This window comes from Indicator indicator, chromosome 1 (genome assembly GCF_027791375.1).
Source record: "Indicator indicator isolate 239-I01 chromosome 1, UM_Iind_1.1, whole genome shotgun sequence".
Classification (NCBI taxonomy): Eukaryota; Metazoa; Chordata; class Aves; order Piciformes; family Indicatoridae; genus Indicator; species Indicator indicator.
Window position 1 is genome coordinate 33,162,957 of NC_072010.1, and position 18,532 is coordinate 33,181,488.

Sequence of the window (18,532 nt, forward strand, 5' to 3'; positions counted from 1 at the left end):
AGGCTAGATGAGATCTTTAAAATGGTTTGTAGGGAAGCAGAAAGTTGGTATGATAAAATCCTGGGGGGAAAATTAGATCAAATTGCACAAAAATAGTTTCACAGGAAGACACTCCATTGTAATAACATTATCTTGCAGTTCAGCCTAAATGTGACTTGTAAGAAAAGTGTCCTCTTAATCCTGATGAAGGCAGAAGTGTAAGGAATGCTGCACTAAGGGTCTTCTGAAGCTGTAGGCACTGTTGGAGGAATTAAGATTACGTGGGGAATGAGTGCACAGAATCTAGCCACCAGTTTTGGTGGTCTTTCTGGTGGTCTTTCTGCAGAGAAATAAAACTTTAGTTATCTGCATGATAAACATAAAACTGTAATGTGGGTGTTAGTCTGGATTTGCCTGGAATGCTTAAAAAAAAAAAAAAGGAGAACAAAACACAGACAAATAATACAAAACAAATGCAGACACGTCATCTGTTCAAAACATTTCCTTGTAATTAATCAGTGCTTTGAGGAGGAATTGTTCAGCCTCATCATTGTTCATTAATTAAGAATGTGATGTTAGTGAAATTTGTTGACGAAAGTATGGCTAAACCCAAGCTCCAAGGCTGAGTTTTCAACCAAGCAGATTAATGCAGATGCATTTAATTTCCTCGGTCAGTTCAGTGACACAAAGGTCTCCTCACTCCTGCTCTAAGGTCATTCCATATCACTAAACAGCTTAAGGGAGATGTTGTGAAAACAAGGAGTTGGGCTACAGGGAAGTCGGGGAGAGATGTTTTTTTGTTTTGTGAAAGCTATTAAAATAAGCAGAAGACAAGTCTTGAAGGAGGATTTATGTAGCTTCACATGGCAGCATTGGCTTCCTGCATTTGACAGAACAAAGGACCCAAAGGTTGCCCAAAATGATATATTGCAAGGAGGATTTATGGTGATTTTAATGCAACGTGGAGCAGAAAATGTGTTCTCGGCAGGATATTTATGCCTGCAGTTTAAAACCTGTGCTTTGATTGTTCTAGATGATAGCAAGTTTTCAGAGGCCATCACAGTGCTGCTTACCTGGATCGAGCGAGGTGAGGTGAATCGGCGCTCTGCAAACCAGTTTTATTCAATGGTGCAGTCGGCCAACAGCCACGTCCGCCGCCTGATGAATGAAAAGGCTGCTCATGAGCAAGAAATGGAGCAAGCCAAGGAGAGTTTCAAAAATGCCTTAACAGGGATCCTCACGCAATGTAAGTAACTCCTTTTTGTCCGGTATTGCTGTCGTGATGGTGGTGGTGGTGGTAGTGGTTTTTTTAATCGGTTGGTTTGTTTGTTTGTTTTGGGGGTAAGTAGTTGCAATGCAGTCACATTTTACTTCGTATCCTATTCCATACTCTATGGCAATATGGAGGAACAAGGACCATTCCTAAGAGCTTATTTCTCAAGGTGAGCAAAGTTTTAGTAGTTTTTTTATTAACGGCAGATGTGCTCTATGCATAATATCTACTCCTGCATAGACATAACACTTCAGGAACGGAGCAGACAGAAGCCTTCCTGCTCTGAGGAAAGATCATGCCTTTGTGGAGAGAAGTGATATATGTAGCCTATGTGTTGCAACTAGTTAACTAGGTCAATCACAAAACAGAGGACAATTAGATTTTATTTTTAGCATGGGTTTAGGTAGAAGGAGGTAGAGTTCAACAACTTTTAGAGATATAGTCACCGTGTACAGGACACCCCCACAGTAGAAGAACATACTGTACTATCACTGGCATAGTGACTGGTTGGCTGATACAATGCCAACATTAATTTGGCAGATAATCTGCCTTAAATATTTAGTCCTGGCAGCTATTTTCTTAGTACAGAAATACAATCAATGAAGTTACCTTAATGAGGTTCTCTCATAGAACAGTAATTGGGATACTTGCCTAGGAGCGTTCTTCAAAGGGATGGGAGAAGAGGAGAGGAGAGGAAAGGAGAGGAGAGGAGAGGAGAGGAGAGGAGAGGAGAGGAGAGGAGAGGAGAGGAGAGGAGAGGAGAGGAGAGGAGAGGAGAGGAGAGGAGAGGAGAGGAGAGGAGAGGAGAGGAGAGGAGAGGAGAGGAGAGGAGAGGAGAGGAGAGGAGAGGAGAGAGAAGAGAAGAGAAGAGAAGAGAAGAGAAAGAGAAGAGAGAAGAGAAGAGAAGAGAAGAGAAGAGAAGAGAAGAGAAGAGAAGAGAAGAGAAGAGAAGAGAAGAGAAGAGAAGAGAAGAGAAAAAAACAAGAAAATAGAGAAAGAAAGCTAATTTAATTGTTGCTGATTTTTAACATGCTTACTCATAGATGCTCAAACAAGAGGTTTATGATATGCAAAAAGGTGGAAGCTGAAGCCCGCTCTCATATGGAAGTTAAAAACAAAATCCAAGACAATTTACCATATAGAGGACAATGCAGTTGTTAACACTTTCTTTTTCTGTATCACACACATACACAGACACATTAGGGGAAAAAAAAAAAAGCCCTGTAGGCTTTTCTCAGTGTTCATCCTTCAGAAGTTATGGCTGAAGGCAGGAGCTTGGGTGGACTTGTCTGAGTTAGGAGAGAAGCCCCTGGATCTCTCATGTATTTTGATGGAGAGCTCAGCATCTCAAAAGACCAGTTCACCACAGGGCACATAACCTTCTAATGGCAGAGCTCAGATGCCTGAACTTAAAAAGAAAGATTCTGGTGCAAGGACACTTGGATTTTGAGGACATATGTTCAGTAAGTAAATTTTAAAGACCAGATGATTCCCTTGATAATTTAGTAGGCAATGTTGTCTTCCATCTCTGCCTCTAAAAGGCAGCGTGAGGAGCAGAGACAGAGGCACCACATGTGGCTCTGCTGTTCAGTTCACACCAGGGCCCCAGTAGTTTTGTGTGCAACAGCCAGCCCTAGCATTCAGAAATGCCTTCTTCAGCTGCATTTAAAATAATCCCCCATTGTCAGCAGGCTGAACTTTAGTTAAATCAGTTTAAATTAGCCCGTTTGTCACCAACTGTTGTACAACATCTGTCACTTGGAAATAGAGATCCCTGTACTTTCAGGTGGAAACTTGCAGTTTTGGCTATTGGGTTTGTTCTTTTAATGTACTGAATGCTGAACTTACAAAACCAGAAATAGATCTGGTTTCAAAACATGTTTCAGGGTACCACAGTCACAGCAATGTCTGGAAGAGGGAAGATTCTGACAAATCAGGCATAAGAGGACAAGGTCAGCAAAAAACAGGCTCAAGGAAAGGTGGATTTTATAAGAACAGATTTTATGAGCTTTCCAGATGCTCCACATTGGTTATTTTATAAACATCATAAACATTGGCCATTATTAGCATTAATGTGTCTTATTAATATTCTCTGCAAACTTGCCACGAACAGATGGATGATGTTTTTGCTTTACACGTCTATATGCCTAAGATTGCTAAACATGGAGACTATGAAATGATCTTCCCTTTTTCAAGAATTTTCCTGTATTTGAAATGCTCTGAGAAATGTTTTCCATGCATCTTTTTACACTGTTTACCCGTAGCCCCATAGAATTGGTTACAGTATGTAATTTGCTTTATGGAGGAAGAATTTGAAAATACTAGATGTCCAGAATAGGTGTGTGTGGTCTATTAAATTCTGCAGTGGCAAAAAAACTCTTCTGCAGAAAGGATCCAGAAGTCTAGTGTAATGCTGCAGCTGTGTGGCCACTTGACATAAATAATACAGTATTTTTAAAATGTCGTGTGGCATTCTTCTGTCATGAACTAGGTCAAATGTCCAACTCTTAGCTGACCGTTCTGGGCTTTCTTTGCAGTCAGCAGAGAAAAATAAACATCTCCAGGGAATGAGTCATCAGATCGACCTCATGGTGCTCTCCCAGTGAGATGAATCATCCCTTTTTTCTCTGCTGCCCATAGAAGATTCACAGGGGGCCTAGCTCAGAACCAGATGTCCAAATATTTATGTCTTGTTCAGAGCAGATTAATCCCACTTACTGTGTGTAGTCTTGATACAGAGAGATGAAGCATGAGCGAAGAACTTGGAATTAGATAAAAAAGCAAGCGATGAAGCAGTGAATATTATGGGAAGTAAAGAAGAAATACGTTGAGAAAATGGGCTTCAAGTGCACTCACCTGGAACACACACACACACTGTCTATGTGGGTCTCAGTATAAAATGGTTTTTTATTAATGAGGATTAGTGTGGCCAGAACATTTCAGCTTATGGCCCAACTACTAAAGAAGTACAGGTATTGAAATCCCTGCTACAAATTTCTGCCTGGAGGTATTTAGAAGATTACCAAGCGGATTACCCTTAAAAATTTGGGTCAAGTGTTCAACATGTGAATTAATTACCTGACCAAGATACTTGTGCCAGGATAATCTGTGAAATAAAGTGTATTACTGCTGTCACACCACCAGTTTACAGCACCTGATTTAAGTTCTACAGGGAGTCTTAGCTTTGTTATGGTGCTTCTTTAGTTGTTTAAGGGATAAAGTGGGAAAACTGTCCACTTCCTTCATTTTTATTAAACTACTTAGTTTTTTCTAGACTTGAATCTGTGTTTAGAATATGAATTGTTTCCCAGGATTTTGGATAGTTGTGTCTTTGGGGTTTGGTTTCTAAACTCTGCCACTTTGCTTCCACATCACGGTTACATGCTTCCTGAATTTCCATGCCTCTCTGTTTCATTTCCTCCCAAACCACCATTTCAGCCTAAGGCTTATGGATGTTAATCCTCATGTCTAAGAAAAATGGAAGCCCTAGAGACGTCTGTCTTGGGCTGGTTTTCAGACTAAAGCTGCAATTCTGTCCTCTGACTTTCCTCTCCATGCACTGTAAACTTCATCTACCTCGTATTAAGGTTTCAGACTATTTAGTGCACTCTGTCTTGACAACGTTTTCAAAAAATAGCTATGGATGAGGAAAAATCCGAAGTACCATTTTCAAAAATTAATGCAATATCTCAAGAGTCAGACACACAAGGGAGTGGATGTGTCCCAGTAAGCAAGTAGATAATAAACAGAAGTGTTCCTTAGCTGGGTACTGAGCCACCTCTGACACTCACTCGTTTGGTCATGTTTTTCAGTGTTATCAATGGATGACTGCCTCTTCAGGGGACTTAGGCAACAGGCCCCCATGAATCAGGCTCTTGTGTGCCAGTGAGGGAACACCAGGAGGGTGGTTTTTATCATGGAGCCCTCTGGTCAGATTACATCCTGGTCATATGGAGGCTTTAACTTTCACTCACTCCTTGACCTGAAAGGAATTTCAGTGTCTGGTGACCAGGAAAATCTTTTAGAAGGATATGTTTAAATGCCCTGAACGCCAGGGAAGGAATTGAACTTCCTTCCAAGAGCACTCTAAATGGTGGTGAAAGGTGATAATGACCTTCCTTAGGATGTTTGAGAGATGGATTTTAAGCACCTGATCCAGAAGGATGCAGCCAACATTTTATGGAAACTCTGCCTGCCATTGCCTGCTTTTACTTTTTGAAAATGATCTCAAGATCTGGACTGCATAGTTGAGTTCTGGGATATTCTTCCCATTTTACTATCCTGAGACATTAAGTCTTACTCCATAGCTCAGCGTACAGAGTGCATTTCTTTCTGCTTTCAGTAAGCTTGCCTGTGCTCTTGCACGACATGTAAAGGTGCACGTGAAAGCAAAAACTAAGAGATAAAAGAAACCTGGAATTAGGAGATTATGTTTACTTACTTAGCTTGTTGCTAAGCATCCTTAGCCCTTTCATTTGTGACACAGGATGAGACTACACATAGCTTTGAGCTAATTCTGTAGAGCTGTTCAGTAAAAAGAACCAAAAGTTTGAGAAGAAGACTCTCATGTCCCACACCTTGGGAAGGTCAGCTCTTTTTTCTCTTCTTGCTGAAGGACTACAGTGGTGTATTAGAGTCCTATGACTTTTTTTTCAAATAGCTGGTAGGTATTTGATATAAATTTCCCTCCTTCCATACCTCCCCAAAATAAATTGAAGTTAAATAATTCTGAAGGGAAATGGATTCTCAACACACTGAATCAAATTCTCCCCTCTTTGGGTTTGTTCATTTTCAGTCTCTGATCTTTCTGAATATGGTTTAATCTGTTTTAACATTATCTGTGCCTTCACAGATAAAATCTAAATTTTTAATACATAAAAAGAAGGGGAAAAATCTTTTTTTGAGCATTCTTCAAAAAAAAGGATTGGGTTCAGTTTTGGTTTTCTCACTACAGATTCACTTCAAAAATTACTCTCTTAATTTAGAAAAGGTACTTAGAATTTGCATTGATAGGGTATTTAGAATTTGTGTTAATATGAAGGTGAGTATTAAAATCACCATGTTATCTGATTCCATACCACAGTTCTTTTTTCCCAAAATTCCTTCCACCTTTTACTATATTCTCTTAATACTAGAAATGAAGCCAGTTTCATTACAGATACTGAAAGCATGCTAGTTAAAATTCCTTTTGCAGGCAGACTCTTTATATACTTTCATGCTTTCTCAGTATTCTTTCAATCACTCTGCATTAATAACAACTTCTAAAAGGATTTTCCTGCTCTTTAATTGCCTGGTCTTACAGTCTTTCTTTCGTTTGCCAGTGACTAATTCAAAAATATGAGCTTACTTTATGTGCAATTTTTAGGTCATCATTAAGCTCTTTGTGAAAGAGATTGAGTCATATAATGTGTTTTTACAGTGCGGCCCAGATCTCAGTTGGTGTCATAGAATGCCACTATAATACAAATAAAAACATTAATCATTCATGTCATTAGTTGCCACTATTGCTTTCTACCTTGATGCATTTCTAAAAAAAAAAAAAAAAAAAATTAATCAAATCCAAAATGACCTCCACAATCCGTCCTTTCCCTTTTGATTAGTTCATTTACTTGGTGTGCTCTTTGCTTGCTTCTGTACTGTTAATTTGTCCAATAAAGCTCAGCTGGGTATCTCAGTTCTTTTTTTACTTGTCCTCTCTTTCTCCATTTCATGTACACATGTTCTCAAAGGCATCTCTATCCAGGATGCTGTGGCAGTGGCAGAGAACAGAGATGAAAGACCATTTCTGGTTCACCTTGCATTCTTATAATTCCTCCCCACTTTCTGGCAGTATAACCCTTTATGGTTGCAGTCTGTAGTGTTTCAGATAGCTTACTCCTTTGTGTTTCCTTTTCTTTGAATTCCTTTGTTGCTTCCATTGTCTGTAGCCTTCACTCCACCTCAAGTCAATAGGAATCTTGGTATTGACTTAAACGTGGCCAGAATTTTAACAGAAGCTCTTCTCCTAATATTTTTAAGACTTTTTTCCCCTTTTTTTTAATGGAAGCTATTAAATATGCATGGCTTTGTATAGCAAAACAAAAGCACTGCCTCCCAAGAGATTTCAATGTTAACACCTCATTTTGACAACTCAAGCCACTTGCCCCGATCCTGCAGGATTTCTTAGATAATGAAGCAAGGTTCAAGGCAAAGCATGTACTTGAATTACATGGAGATCTGTGCTTGGTTTTGAGCTGCCTTGCTGAGTAGCGAATGAGGTAAGGGCCTGATGCTTCACAGAACTGACCTGTAAATGTTATGTTGAAGGGAACAATAAGAGAAGGGAGTAAAACATTGGAGCAAGGGAAGAAAGAAAAAGATTTCACCCAAAAGAGTTGTCTGTGCACACATATCATGTGACTTGCACATCTAAACTGTGCAGACTGCTAACAAATAAATTAATAAGCCATATACATATGAATATGAATAATCCTATGCAACTATGACTGTTTGAAATAGTTACTCCCTATAGTAGGCACTAGTCTTGCTTTCTGTCAAGTCACTGGATTTGTCCCAAATGGCATAGCTTGTGATGATGACAGGAAAAGAGTTTTGGAAACTCTTTTCTAGACTATGTAGGAGGAAAAGGTGGACACACAGAATCAGGGAACAAAAATACAGATGATGAGACTTCATGCAGTAAACAAAAATAGAAGGGGACAAGTCATGGCAAGCAGAGGACATAAGGTATTGCAACCAATGGAGAAGTAAATGTTCCCACACAAGACGTGCGAGATGATTTTTTTATTGTTTGCCAGAAGAGGCTGTGCCTGTTGAAGTCTCCTCATTCACCTCCATTATTAGTCTTCATAGAAAGAAACCATATTATGCCCAAAAGAAGTATAATTCTCTTGATGTCCCAGGAAAGTTCGAATCTGCAAGATGCCTGGACAATTATTACTTAGGAAGAATCTCTTCACTTAATGGAACCTGAACCAATGTTGAGTCACATTTATCATGTTCCTTTATCTCAGAGTTCCCTTGGGGTTCTTTTTTTGGACAGGCTTATAAAAATAGTTGTTCCTACTTTTGCTATTTTTAAATCTGAGAACTGAAAGAAAAAAACACATCTAGCCATAAACAGCAATGAGAACAGCTAATTAAGTGCAGTGCATTGGGGATGCCTTATAATCTTGTCAAGCTGATGAAGACAGTAGCATTCACTTAATCTTTCTTTGAGTTAGCAAGGTGAAGAAGTTGCGTAGGGTGTTCTTTTAGGTTTATTTCTGGATGTCAAGACAAGGTCCATAGAGTCTGTTTTGTAATATAAGATCGTGGCATTAAAAGAGCAGGTACTGTATGTTTGTACCTGCCCTACTCTGTTGTGCTGGCCTGATGTCAGGTTCCTGTTTGCTGAGAAATGACATGGAGGTGAAGTGGTCTTGTTGAGTCCAAGTGATTTATCACATGGCACAGCGCCAGCACTTGCTGTTACACTGAGCTGTCAGTTTCTTTGTTGTAAATTAAACCACATTTCACAACCTCAGAGATTTTCAAAGCTTATTTTGTAGACAGATTTTCTAGCAATACCTTGCAGGGCAAACTGAACTCTCTTTATTCAGAGTGTTTGTTTTTTTCTTTTTTTCTAATTCCAAAGTTTAACAAGGAATGTTCTTCCACTTCTGTAAATATAAATTGTTGCTATACATACCTCAAGCAAGTTACTCTGCAAGTTTCTGTATAAATTATGAAAATGGGGCTTTTTCAGTATCCCCATAATGCTCCTTTTTTCACTCTTCCTCACAGAATGTCTTAGCTGAAAGAAGAAGAAAGGAAAACAACAGCTGCTTACACTGAGGTTTGATGTTTTTACAAGCCCAGGGATAATAACTTGTGCCATGGTATAAGGATTTTTTATTTTTTCCTTCATCTGTGTGGAAGAATTTGCTGACTCTATTATGAAAAAATATTTCTTCATGCATCACTCTGGTGTAGACCACTAACATTCATTTATCCTCTTAATAACCCACACAAGCACATTGACTAGGACCAGTTTGAGTGAGACAGAGGAGGAGGTGGGGATCAGCAATCAACCCTGGCACACGCTCCTGGTCTGTAACACTGTGGGCCAAATCGGAAGGAAATGTAGAAACAAAATAATATAATTTAGAGAGAGGACACTTATACTGCTTTCTCATTCTTTTTAGTGTTCAGGTAGATGAGACAGGGTAGACAGAAGAGGAGAACATCTTTCTTCCTCTGGTAAGCTTTGTAATGGTTCTCTATGGAGATTCTCTATGGAGAGAATGGATCTCTCAACTAGATCCCTGAAGGATGAGACCAGAAGAGGCAAGGCTTCTAGGAAAAGGCAGCTTCACCAACTCTGTCTATAGAAGTAAATTAAGCTGAGCTAGGGCAGGCTTGTCCATACCATGGAACTGTAAGAAAGTTGTTTCTCTGGACCAGGCCAGCTAGCATTTTTCCACATGATATGGGTACAGTTGAGGATTTGGTGCAGGGCAAGTAGTTTCTCCAAAAGGGGAGAGAGAAGGGTTGCTTTTGCTGGGACACTCACTTCTTGTGGCAGGTGATTTCAGAGAGTGAGAATGGTCCCTGGCTGGTTTTGTTCACTAGTACAAATGTAGTTGTTGGCAGTAGGGAAATTGAGGAACAGCCACCTTGTAAGCTGACTTGCTGCACGGCAAAACAATTTTGGGAGATAAATCACTGGAGGCACTGTTCTCTTGGTCTGTCCAAAAAGGTGGAATTTGGGGATATAACAGAGGAATCCTGTACTTCTGTCCTTTATCATGCCACGCCTTAAGACTATCTCTTAAGTTACAGGCACTCAGACAACAAGCAGACAAAACAGTAGCCTTCTTTCATGAAGCTGAAGCTATGATTCACCTTCTTTTTTGATACCCATGGATTTTTGTTGTTGTTGTTTTGATTTCCAAAGCAACAACAACAAAAACAAAACCCCAACAAAAAAAACCCAAACAAAACCCACAAACCCATAAACAAACAAACAAAAACCACCCAACAACAAAAAACCACAAAACAAACACAAAACCAAAACAAGGATGCCCTTTATTTGTGACAGGTGAGTCGTTCTGCAAAGCTGTCAAAATCTGCATCTTCGTTATAAATCTATAATGACATTTGCTTTTGTGTCCATACGATGACCAGTGGTATGCTTTACATTATGACTTGTCCCTTGCATTATCTGCAGTCTTTTCCAAGGTGATACTTGCAACTCTTATGTTTTCCTCTCTGCCACTCAATGACAATCGCATCTGTTTCTCCCTCTGTGGCATGTGAATTGGGTTACAGGGAGGGGCTGCAGGTTTTCAGTTGTAAATGTGTGAAAGGCAAATTATTTCCTGAAGGCGAAGAGTTTCATAACCAAAAGATTGAGGACTTGGCCCAGATTAATTTTATATATTTTATATATATAAAAATATACGTTTATATATACGTATATATATATATATATACGTATATATAAATGTGTGTTTCTTTTGTTACTCTGCAATCTTTCTACTATTTCTCTTATTGATGTCACTTGTCATTTGCCTACGTGCAGTTTTAGCCTTGGACTTAATGCTGAGTTCTGTTCAGTATGATACCAAATGCTTTTCAGGACTGTTGCCAAAAATATTCTCTTTCCTATCCAAAACTGACCTGTAGACTGTAATTCATTCACTTGCAGCACCCAGCCTTGACTACCGTAATTCCTTGGTTTGCTGGGCTTCGAGCCAAATCGATTGGCAGACTCCAGCTTAGTCAGAATTCAGCAACAAGGTTTCTGACCCACACCACGCTGACTCCATATCCTCCCTGTGCTGTGAATCTATATTTGAAAAGCATGTTATACATTTACTGTAACAGTTTCCTTTACACTGTAATTTTATGGGTGGAATTTTTCTTTTACCCTGCATGACAACTGTCGCACCCTTACAGAATTTTTCTCAGCTAAATTGCCATATATTCTACTCTTGCACTTACAGTTATTTAGTGCGAAGCCCTTTTCATCCTGTATTCCTAATTGGTGGAATTTGGAGTGAAAGTCTACATGAAATCTGATTATTTTATCTGCCAGCCTTCGAAGACTTTTGATTTTGTTTTAGCATATTATGTTTCAGTTTCTATTTTGTTTCTTTTTTTTTATTGTAAGGTATTATAAAACATTTGTTTGCTGCTATTTTTATTATTACATATAAGAAATTAAAAATAATCATGTATGTGTGGCTGCTGCTAATGTAATAAGCTAAGGGAAAATTGAGTACTTCTTGTCTCCCGAACCCAAGGAAAAATTTCAGCCTTTGCTCAATCATGTATTTAAAATAGCCTGCTTGACAATTGTAATGGAGGGTAAAAGTGTTCTTTCCACCTCTTAATCTACAGATGAGGCTATACTTTCATTCTCATTTACTTCTGCTCTTCTCTGGTAGTACCTTTTTCAAATACCCTGTATCAAATACTTTCTTGCCCTGGAGGCATTCTAGTTTTTCTCTTTAATCCAGCTTTGTATGCAACTTCTGCAGGCATCGTTTAAGGGATTTATGTTGCTGTTGTTCCTGGGGTTTTTTTCTGGGTTATTTACATTTATACTTGATAACAACACCCTATTCCGATGGTGTGTTTTATGGCAGCAGAAAGTGAGGTTTAAACTTTTAATATGCTTACAATGAGCTGGCACCTCTAATAAAGTGTGTTGTAGCTGCAGTGCATTTGTTAAATGTTGACACTTGCATATCACTCTAGGCTCCATTGTTTGGGTCTTTTTAGCTATTAATAACTCAGCAGAAAAACAGTTATATGATAGTCTTTTGCCTGAAACATGCCACACAGAATTTCCAGACGCAGAATAAGTCATTAGGAAAGATGCAGTTATTTACATCCCTTAAATTGTATTGATAGGAAAAGCAATGATGTGGTGTGGACTCTTCCAGAGCAATGTAGTGTTTTCAACCCTAATTTAGTAAGGAAACAGCTTTGCATATGGTCAATGAAAATTTGATATAGCATAGAACTTAACAACAGATGTTTGACAATTAATATTTCATGTTACTTAATAATTCTACTTACTAGTCACAGTTGATGGTACAGTTCATCCTGGAGTTCAAGGTGCCTTAGAGAGACAGATATGATTTTAGAAATTTCTTTCTGGAGGTGAGAAAATACTTTGAAGACTGGGTTAGCAGCAAGACTGGGAACAACTGCTTCTCTCAGATTCTGCCTATATCTGGGGCCTCTCTTTAGCTAAATGGTACTTGGGAAAGAAAAAATCAGTGAAATGGAAAATTTCTCAGTTAATATAGAATCTCCCGAATTCCCCTTCGGGACGAATCTGCCATCCTTAGGGGCTGTATGCTACTGGATGACCTCCCTATACAAATTTGATCCTGATCAGGGACAGGAATATTATGTCTTTCAGTTTATGCAGAGCACAGGAGTTACGCCATTGGTAGACTCCTGGGTATCTGAGGGAAAACAAGTGAATCAAAGCAACGTGAATTATGCTTCAAACAGATATGAATTAGCAGAACATGAATGCAGGATTTTGGTACAGTACAAGAGGTGTGACGTCACTTTGTTGTACTGCCAACCCATGGCCTTGGCTGCTCTTTAGCTTTAGTGTAATTCTTGGACATCTTTTATGTTGGGTATTACCTGGGGGTGTTTGCAGCACTTCATAGCCTACATTGCTGTACATACATTGACAATTTCTTTGAATAGAGTAGTGGGATGTTGGTCTTTGATATGTACTAACTAAATATTCTCATCTGCATTTCCTGGTTTACTTATGTCTTGCTTCCTTTTGCATAAAGTTTATTTAAATGTCTTGATTTTTAACACCTAGTACTCATAGTGCTCTATCTCCTTTAGTTTTTGATAGTCTCTTTTAGGTGGTGCCCAGTGATAGGACAAGGAATGAGCTAGAACACAGGAGGTTCCACCTCAGCAAAAGGAGACACTTCTTTATGGTGAGAGTGATGGAGCATTGGAACAGGCTGCCAGAGAGGTTGTGGATTTTCGATCTCTGGAGAATTTCAAAACCCACCTGGATGTATTCCTGTGAAGCCTGCCCTAGGTGATCCTGCTTTGGCAGGCGGGTTGGAATTGATGATCTCTAGAGGTCCCTTCCAACCTCTAACATTCTGTGAGTCTGTGAAGGAGTTCTTTTTTTCAGTTCACTCTACCTACTGCAGTTCGTCAGGAAAAACTGTTTGACATCTTCCTAGGTTGTGTTTCCATTGAGCAGAGTTCCTGAAATGATCAGATAATGACTTTTGATAAATCTTAGCACCTGTTCACAGAATGGAAATTAAACACTTTAAAGTTCAAATGTTTTTCAAAATTCAGATGATCTTATTAGTATCTATTAGTGGGAAATGGCAAACCATCTCTGCTTCATACCTTTGCAAGTCTTTTCTACTTGAATTTCCACTTGCAAACTAAAAACAGATTGTTAATTAAGCAAGATTTTCTGAGCACCTGGGTTATCAACACAACGATTGTAATTAAATTCTAGCCTCAGTTTCTATACACATAATAATAGAGTGATTTAGCATTTTCATTCTTTTCAAATTAATTGAATAAATACACACAGCATAACTTCCTCAACATATCCACCCTTCTTTCCAAGTTCTAATAGATTGAAATTATAAAAACCCGAATAGATCACAAATGCTTTGAATCATTCCAGTAGTTTTGAGACACCTTCTTTAGTATAGACTAAATATAAGTATTAATCTTTAAAAAACTGTATTTATTTTCTGTGGCTTTAGAATTTAATTAACCAGCCCTAATGACAGCAAAGAAAAACTTCTATATGTGATTCAAAGTGTTTTATTTGTCCTGTGGCCTGCAACAGTGGTAAAAAAAAGGAAACAAGAAATGTGCTCCTATTCAAGCGAAATGGGGTTCACTTTCAGATCTAGAGGTGAAAGATACATAACTGCCTTACTAGGTGAGCTCATTGTTTTAGGTGAAGGATAGATTAAGTATAATGTGATTCTCCACATCTGTTACTTGAGAGGAGAAGGAGAGCAGTCATCAATCAACTCAATGAGAGACCAAATCAAAAGGCATTATAGCGCTCCTGCCACCACTTCTCAACAAAAGAGACTGGAGTGAGGTACTGCAAGCTGCAGTTTTGCAGAACAGTGGACAACATTTCAACGCAGGAACCTAAAGAAATAAATATCCAGCCAAGAACCTCATCAAAAAGTTGAAGCATTTTTCAGATTGACTTCATAGGTCAGCATGGCTGCTCACTCAAAGAGCACAGACTACATAATTTGTACAAAACATGGATTTCTTGATGATCTTTCAGTAAATTGTGCTGGGATCAAAGGCAGCTTACATCTTGCCCAAATCATTTTTAGGCATGTCACTGTTGTAGAAGGACAATGTTGCTTGCAACTGATGCAAAGAGAAAGAAAAGGGTCATAAGAAAACATTCTGAATTAGGATGAACATCTAACCAAAAGCTTAAGGATCTTAGTTGTCCTAGGTAATTGGCCTAAGTATTGATATCTCGCTTTAGAACAAACTCATTATTGTTGAATGAGGGAAGTCCATTTCATATCTCTTCTTCATCTTTTGTGTACAAAAACATGACCGTTCATGTACATAAACAACATAGGTCAGGGACACAGGACAGAGAGTGATCTACCACAAGAGAGCCTGCTTATATTAAATGAAAGAGAAGCTGCAGCTATAGAATACAGCATTAACGTGTGGTTTAGTGCTTCCTGTCTGCTGACAAATTCCCACTATCAGATAGTTTCCCTTCAAAGCAGAGCCTGCTTGTCTTTCACGTTTTCATTTGTACATCCTGTTCATCTGTACGCAGCTGCCGCAGGGGAACATGTGTCAGGTTTATGCCTCGAGTGCTATTTCTGTAGTCACACACCTATGGCCACATAAGCAAAGGCACGTGGCTGCCCAGAGAGTTGTAGCAGACATCATGGGGAAGCAGCTGCATGCATGTTTTTTGGTACATAGTTGTAAGATGTATAGACTAAAAGTTATGGAGACAGTCTTGAAGGGAGACATCCCCAACATTGATAAAATGTAAGTACAAAAGACACATCATTGGATGGATATTGATGATGTTGTTTCAGTAATGACATCATCCATAGACTCCTAGTGTCTTTGCTTTGCTTCTCTATAGTGATCACAACATAAATTGCTTGTCTTGTTTGACTTCCTTGTTCACCAAAGTTGAGCAGATTGTCGCCGTTTTCAACGCTTCTACCAGACAAAAAGCTTGGGACCATTTCTCGAAAGCCCAGCGAAAGAACATAGACATATGGCGAAAGCATTCTGAGGTTGGTGATTTTATTATTACTTTCTATCCATCATCTCACAGCTGGATTGACACAGAACGAGTGTGATTGTAGCTGGACACAGTGTATTCAGCAATATTTACAGCTACCATTTTAGCTGTTAATCAACTGGCCATTATCCAGTACCATCTACAGTATGAATTGCTCCCATTGCTCTCATTATGATAACGATCATTAAATAACACTAAGGCAGAGAGCAATGTGGTTTTAGTTTTCATGCAAAATTTCGGAAATCATTGGAGGATTATGTTTACTAGCTAAAATAATGAACTGAAGTAGTGAAATTTGGAACAGTATTTTCAACTAAGCATAGAATTAAGAATTATTTCTGAAAAATATCTTTTTAGGAGTCATCGTGATCTGTTTCTAAAAGAAGTATTCTGCAGCACGGATTTTGTTTTGCTTATTGTGCCATCATATGGTCATTATATGATGACTGTGCCTGAAAATAAAATAATTTCTTTCTTAAGAAATTACTTAATCATATCAAGTCTAGAGTGGTGACATACTCCTTCCCATTTGTTTTATATTTATCTTTAAAAAAACCAAAAGTAGACACATCACTTGTATTGATCCTAAGTGTTATGCTTGCAAAGAAACCAGTATAAATGTAATCACACTAACACACAGTGTTAGCAGTGTGGGACCATGCATGTGTGACTGTCATAAGCATGAGTAGAGGGAATGAGATTCTAACTCTCCTTGCTGCAAATGGCAGCAAAGGAAGCACAAGACCTCATCCTGTGGTTATGGTCATCCAGCTTTCGTTTTTAATTCAGTATAAACGCTATGAGCCTGTATTTTAAAAAGTAAGTACCTCTGTCTTTGTTTTCTTTCTTTCTTCTCCCCTCCCCCCCCACCTTTTTTTTTTTAATTAATATGAGCAACTTACATACACTTGGTTTACCTTCATATAGTACAGTGTGTTGATTGTTACTGTCACAGTCCTCTAAATGATTTTTCTCTGTCTCAGAGTATAAACTTTAGAAGGTAAGGTGCGCTTACTTAATTATTTTGTAGTACACTTGTAAAATAAGTGTTGTACACTTAGTTTGAGAAACACTAAAATGCTGTGTTATAAATCATTTGGATAACATTTTAAGTGCCCATTAACTAATGCTAAATTACAGTTGAATACCAGTGGCACTAAATGTAACATCCACCTGAATACCAGCTGAATTCTTTATTATCAGTGCTATTATATGGTGAATACCAAATGACTCCACAATAATGGGACACTTAAAATAAAATGTTAGCATAATGTATAGGTACAAACTCTATTTTGTGTTTTGTTCACAAATATTTCTTGCAAGTAGTGGATAAAAGCCTTTGTTCAGTTGCAAGTTGGGAAACTGGGGTCTGATGTTTGTTTTATCTTTTAAATATGATCTGGTAGTAGATTATTTCAATTATATTAAGACCATCCCTTCTTAAGCTAACTTTGTGTAAAGGGATGTGGTGTGTCATTCATTTTCTTTAATCAGCTGAAATATGCAAGAATCAGACTTTTCAGAAATGTTAATTTGCTGCTCATTTTTTCATGTATTATTGTCTTTTGCTTTTCTAAGAAGACACCAAAAGCAATTCCAAAACCTGGGGGGGGGGGGGGGGGGGAGGGCGGGGGCTGTTACTTAAACCAACATATTTTAGAAATGCCTGGCTTTCAGATGTGAAATATGATGGAAATGTATCAAGTGGCATCTTTGCTTGAAATCATATTTTCTATTCATGATATTATCTGCTAATGTCTTTAATTACTTCATCACTTCCCCCTCTTTTTCTGAATTTGTAAAGCTTTGATAGAAACCCAAACCTAAAACAAATGCTCATACACATAGAGACATTCTCTGTGGAAGATTATTGGCTTTGCTGATAAAGTAGACATTGATGCATCAAGGACATTTATCCCCTAAAGAGGGAGTAAATGTAAGCCGATATCTGCTCATGTATGCAGTATAGCCCCTTGGGGAAAAAAAACGCAAGAATGCAGGCAGCCTTTCCCAATAAGGAATTCAATGGCTTGATAAATTCTTCCAGAGGTCCTTCTGATTGCATGAGATACTGGTTGACAACTTACTTTTTAATCACTTTTTCTACATTCGAAATTATTCCCATGTAAAACGCCCACTAATTAGCCTCTTTGCCTTTGCTGGAATTAATGGGCATGTATACATTTATCAGAATATTTGAGATCTGCTGATGAACCAAGGGTATAGCTCAGGGGAAACACCTTCCCTTTTTTCATACAATCCCTTTTTGACAGCTTATTGTTAATTGCATGGAGCACTGGTCGGACTCCTCAGTGGTGTCTCCTCCTTCCATGCAACTCTTCCTTGTTTCAAAGATTTTGAACCACCTCTTTGGGAATTAAGCTCTTTGTCTGCAGAAAAATTAGCTGTCTGTGGACTGAAAAGGCCTACACTAATCACGGTGCAACATCCCCGTGTTACACCTGACAGGATTATTAAGACAAAATAGAGTCCTCTCAATCTTCTCAGCGTTGCCATTAAATAGCCAGCCGCTATCCTCGCACCAGCTTTTCTACCCAGAACAAAGACCGTCTAGACTACCACAAAGCCACCGTGCCTGCTGATCATTTACCTAGTGACATGTGCAGGGGCATCCTGCCTGCGTGCCTGCCTGCCTGCCTGCCCGCCCTTGGGGTGGTCACCCAGAGACCAGATTTTCCGTGCTGGCACTCCTTTTGGATCAAGACGTGGACTTTTCAGAATCATAGAGTCATAGAATCAGTCAGGGTTGGAAGGGACCACAAGGATCATCTAGTTCCAACACCCCTGCCATGGGCAGGGACACCTCACACTACATCAAGCTGGCCAGAGCCTCATCCAGCCTGGCCTTAAACACCTCCAGGGATGGGGCCTCAACCACCTCCCTGGACAACCCATTCCAGGCTCTCACCACTCTCATGGGGAAGAACTTC

At 38.9% G+C, this 18,532-nt stretch overlaps 1 protein-coding gene across 1 annotated transcript in view; it reads left to right on the forward strand.

The window, feature by feature from the left end:
- The window catches only part of ENOX1 (ecto-NOX disulfide-thiol exchanger 1), a 154,700-nt gene that overhangs the window by 61,671 nt on the left and 74,497 nt on the right, over positions 1-18,532 (forward strand). Inside the window, exons 6-7 of the mRNA XM_054382336.1 lie at positions 1,013-1,225; positions 15,467-15,573. Of these exons, the coding sequence (XP_054238311.1) occupies positions 1,013-1,225; positions 15,467-15,573 (320 nt within the window). The remainder of the gene's footprint in view (positions 1-1,012; positions 1,226-15,466; positions 15,574-18,532) is intronic.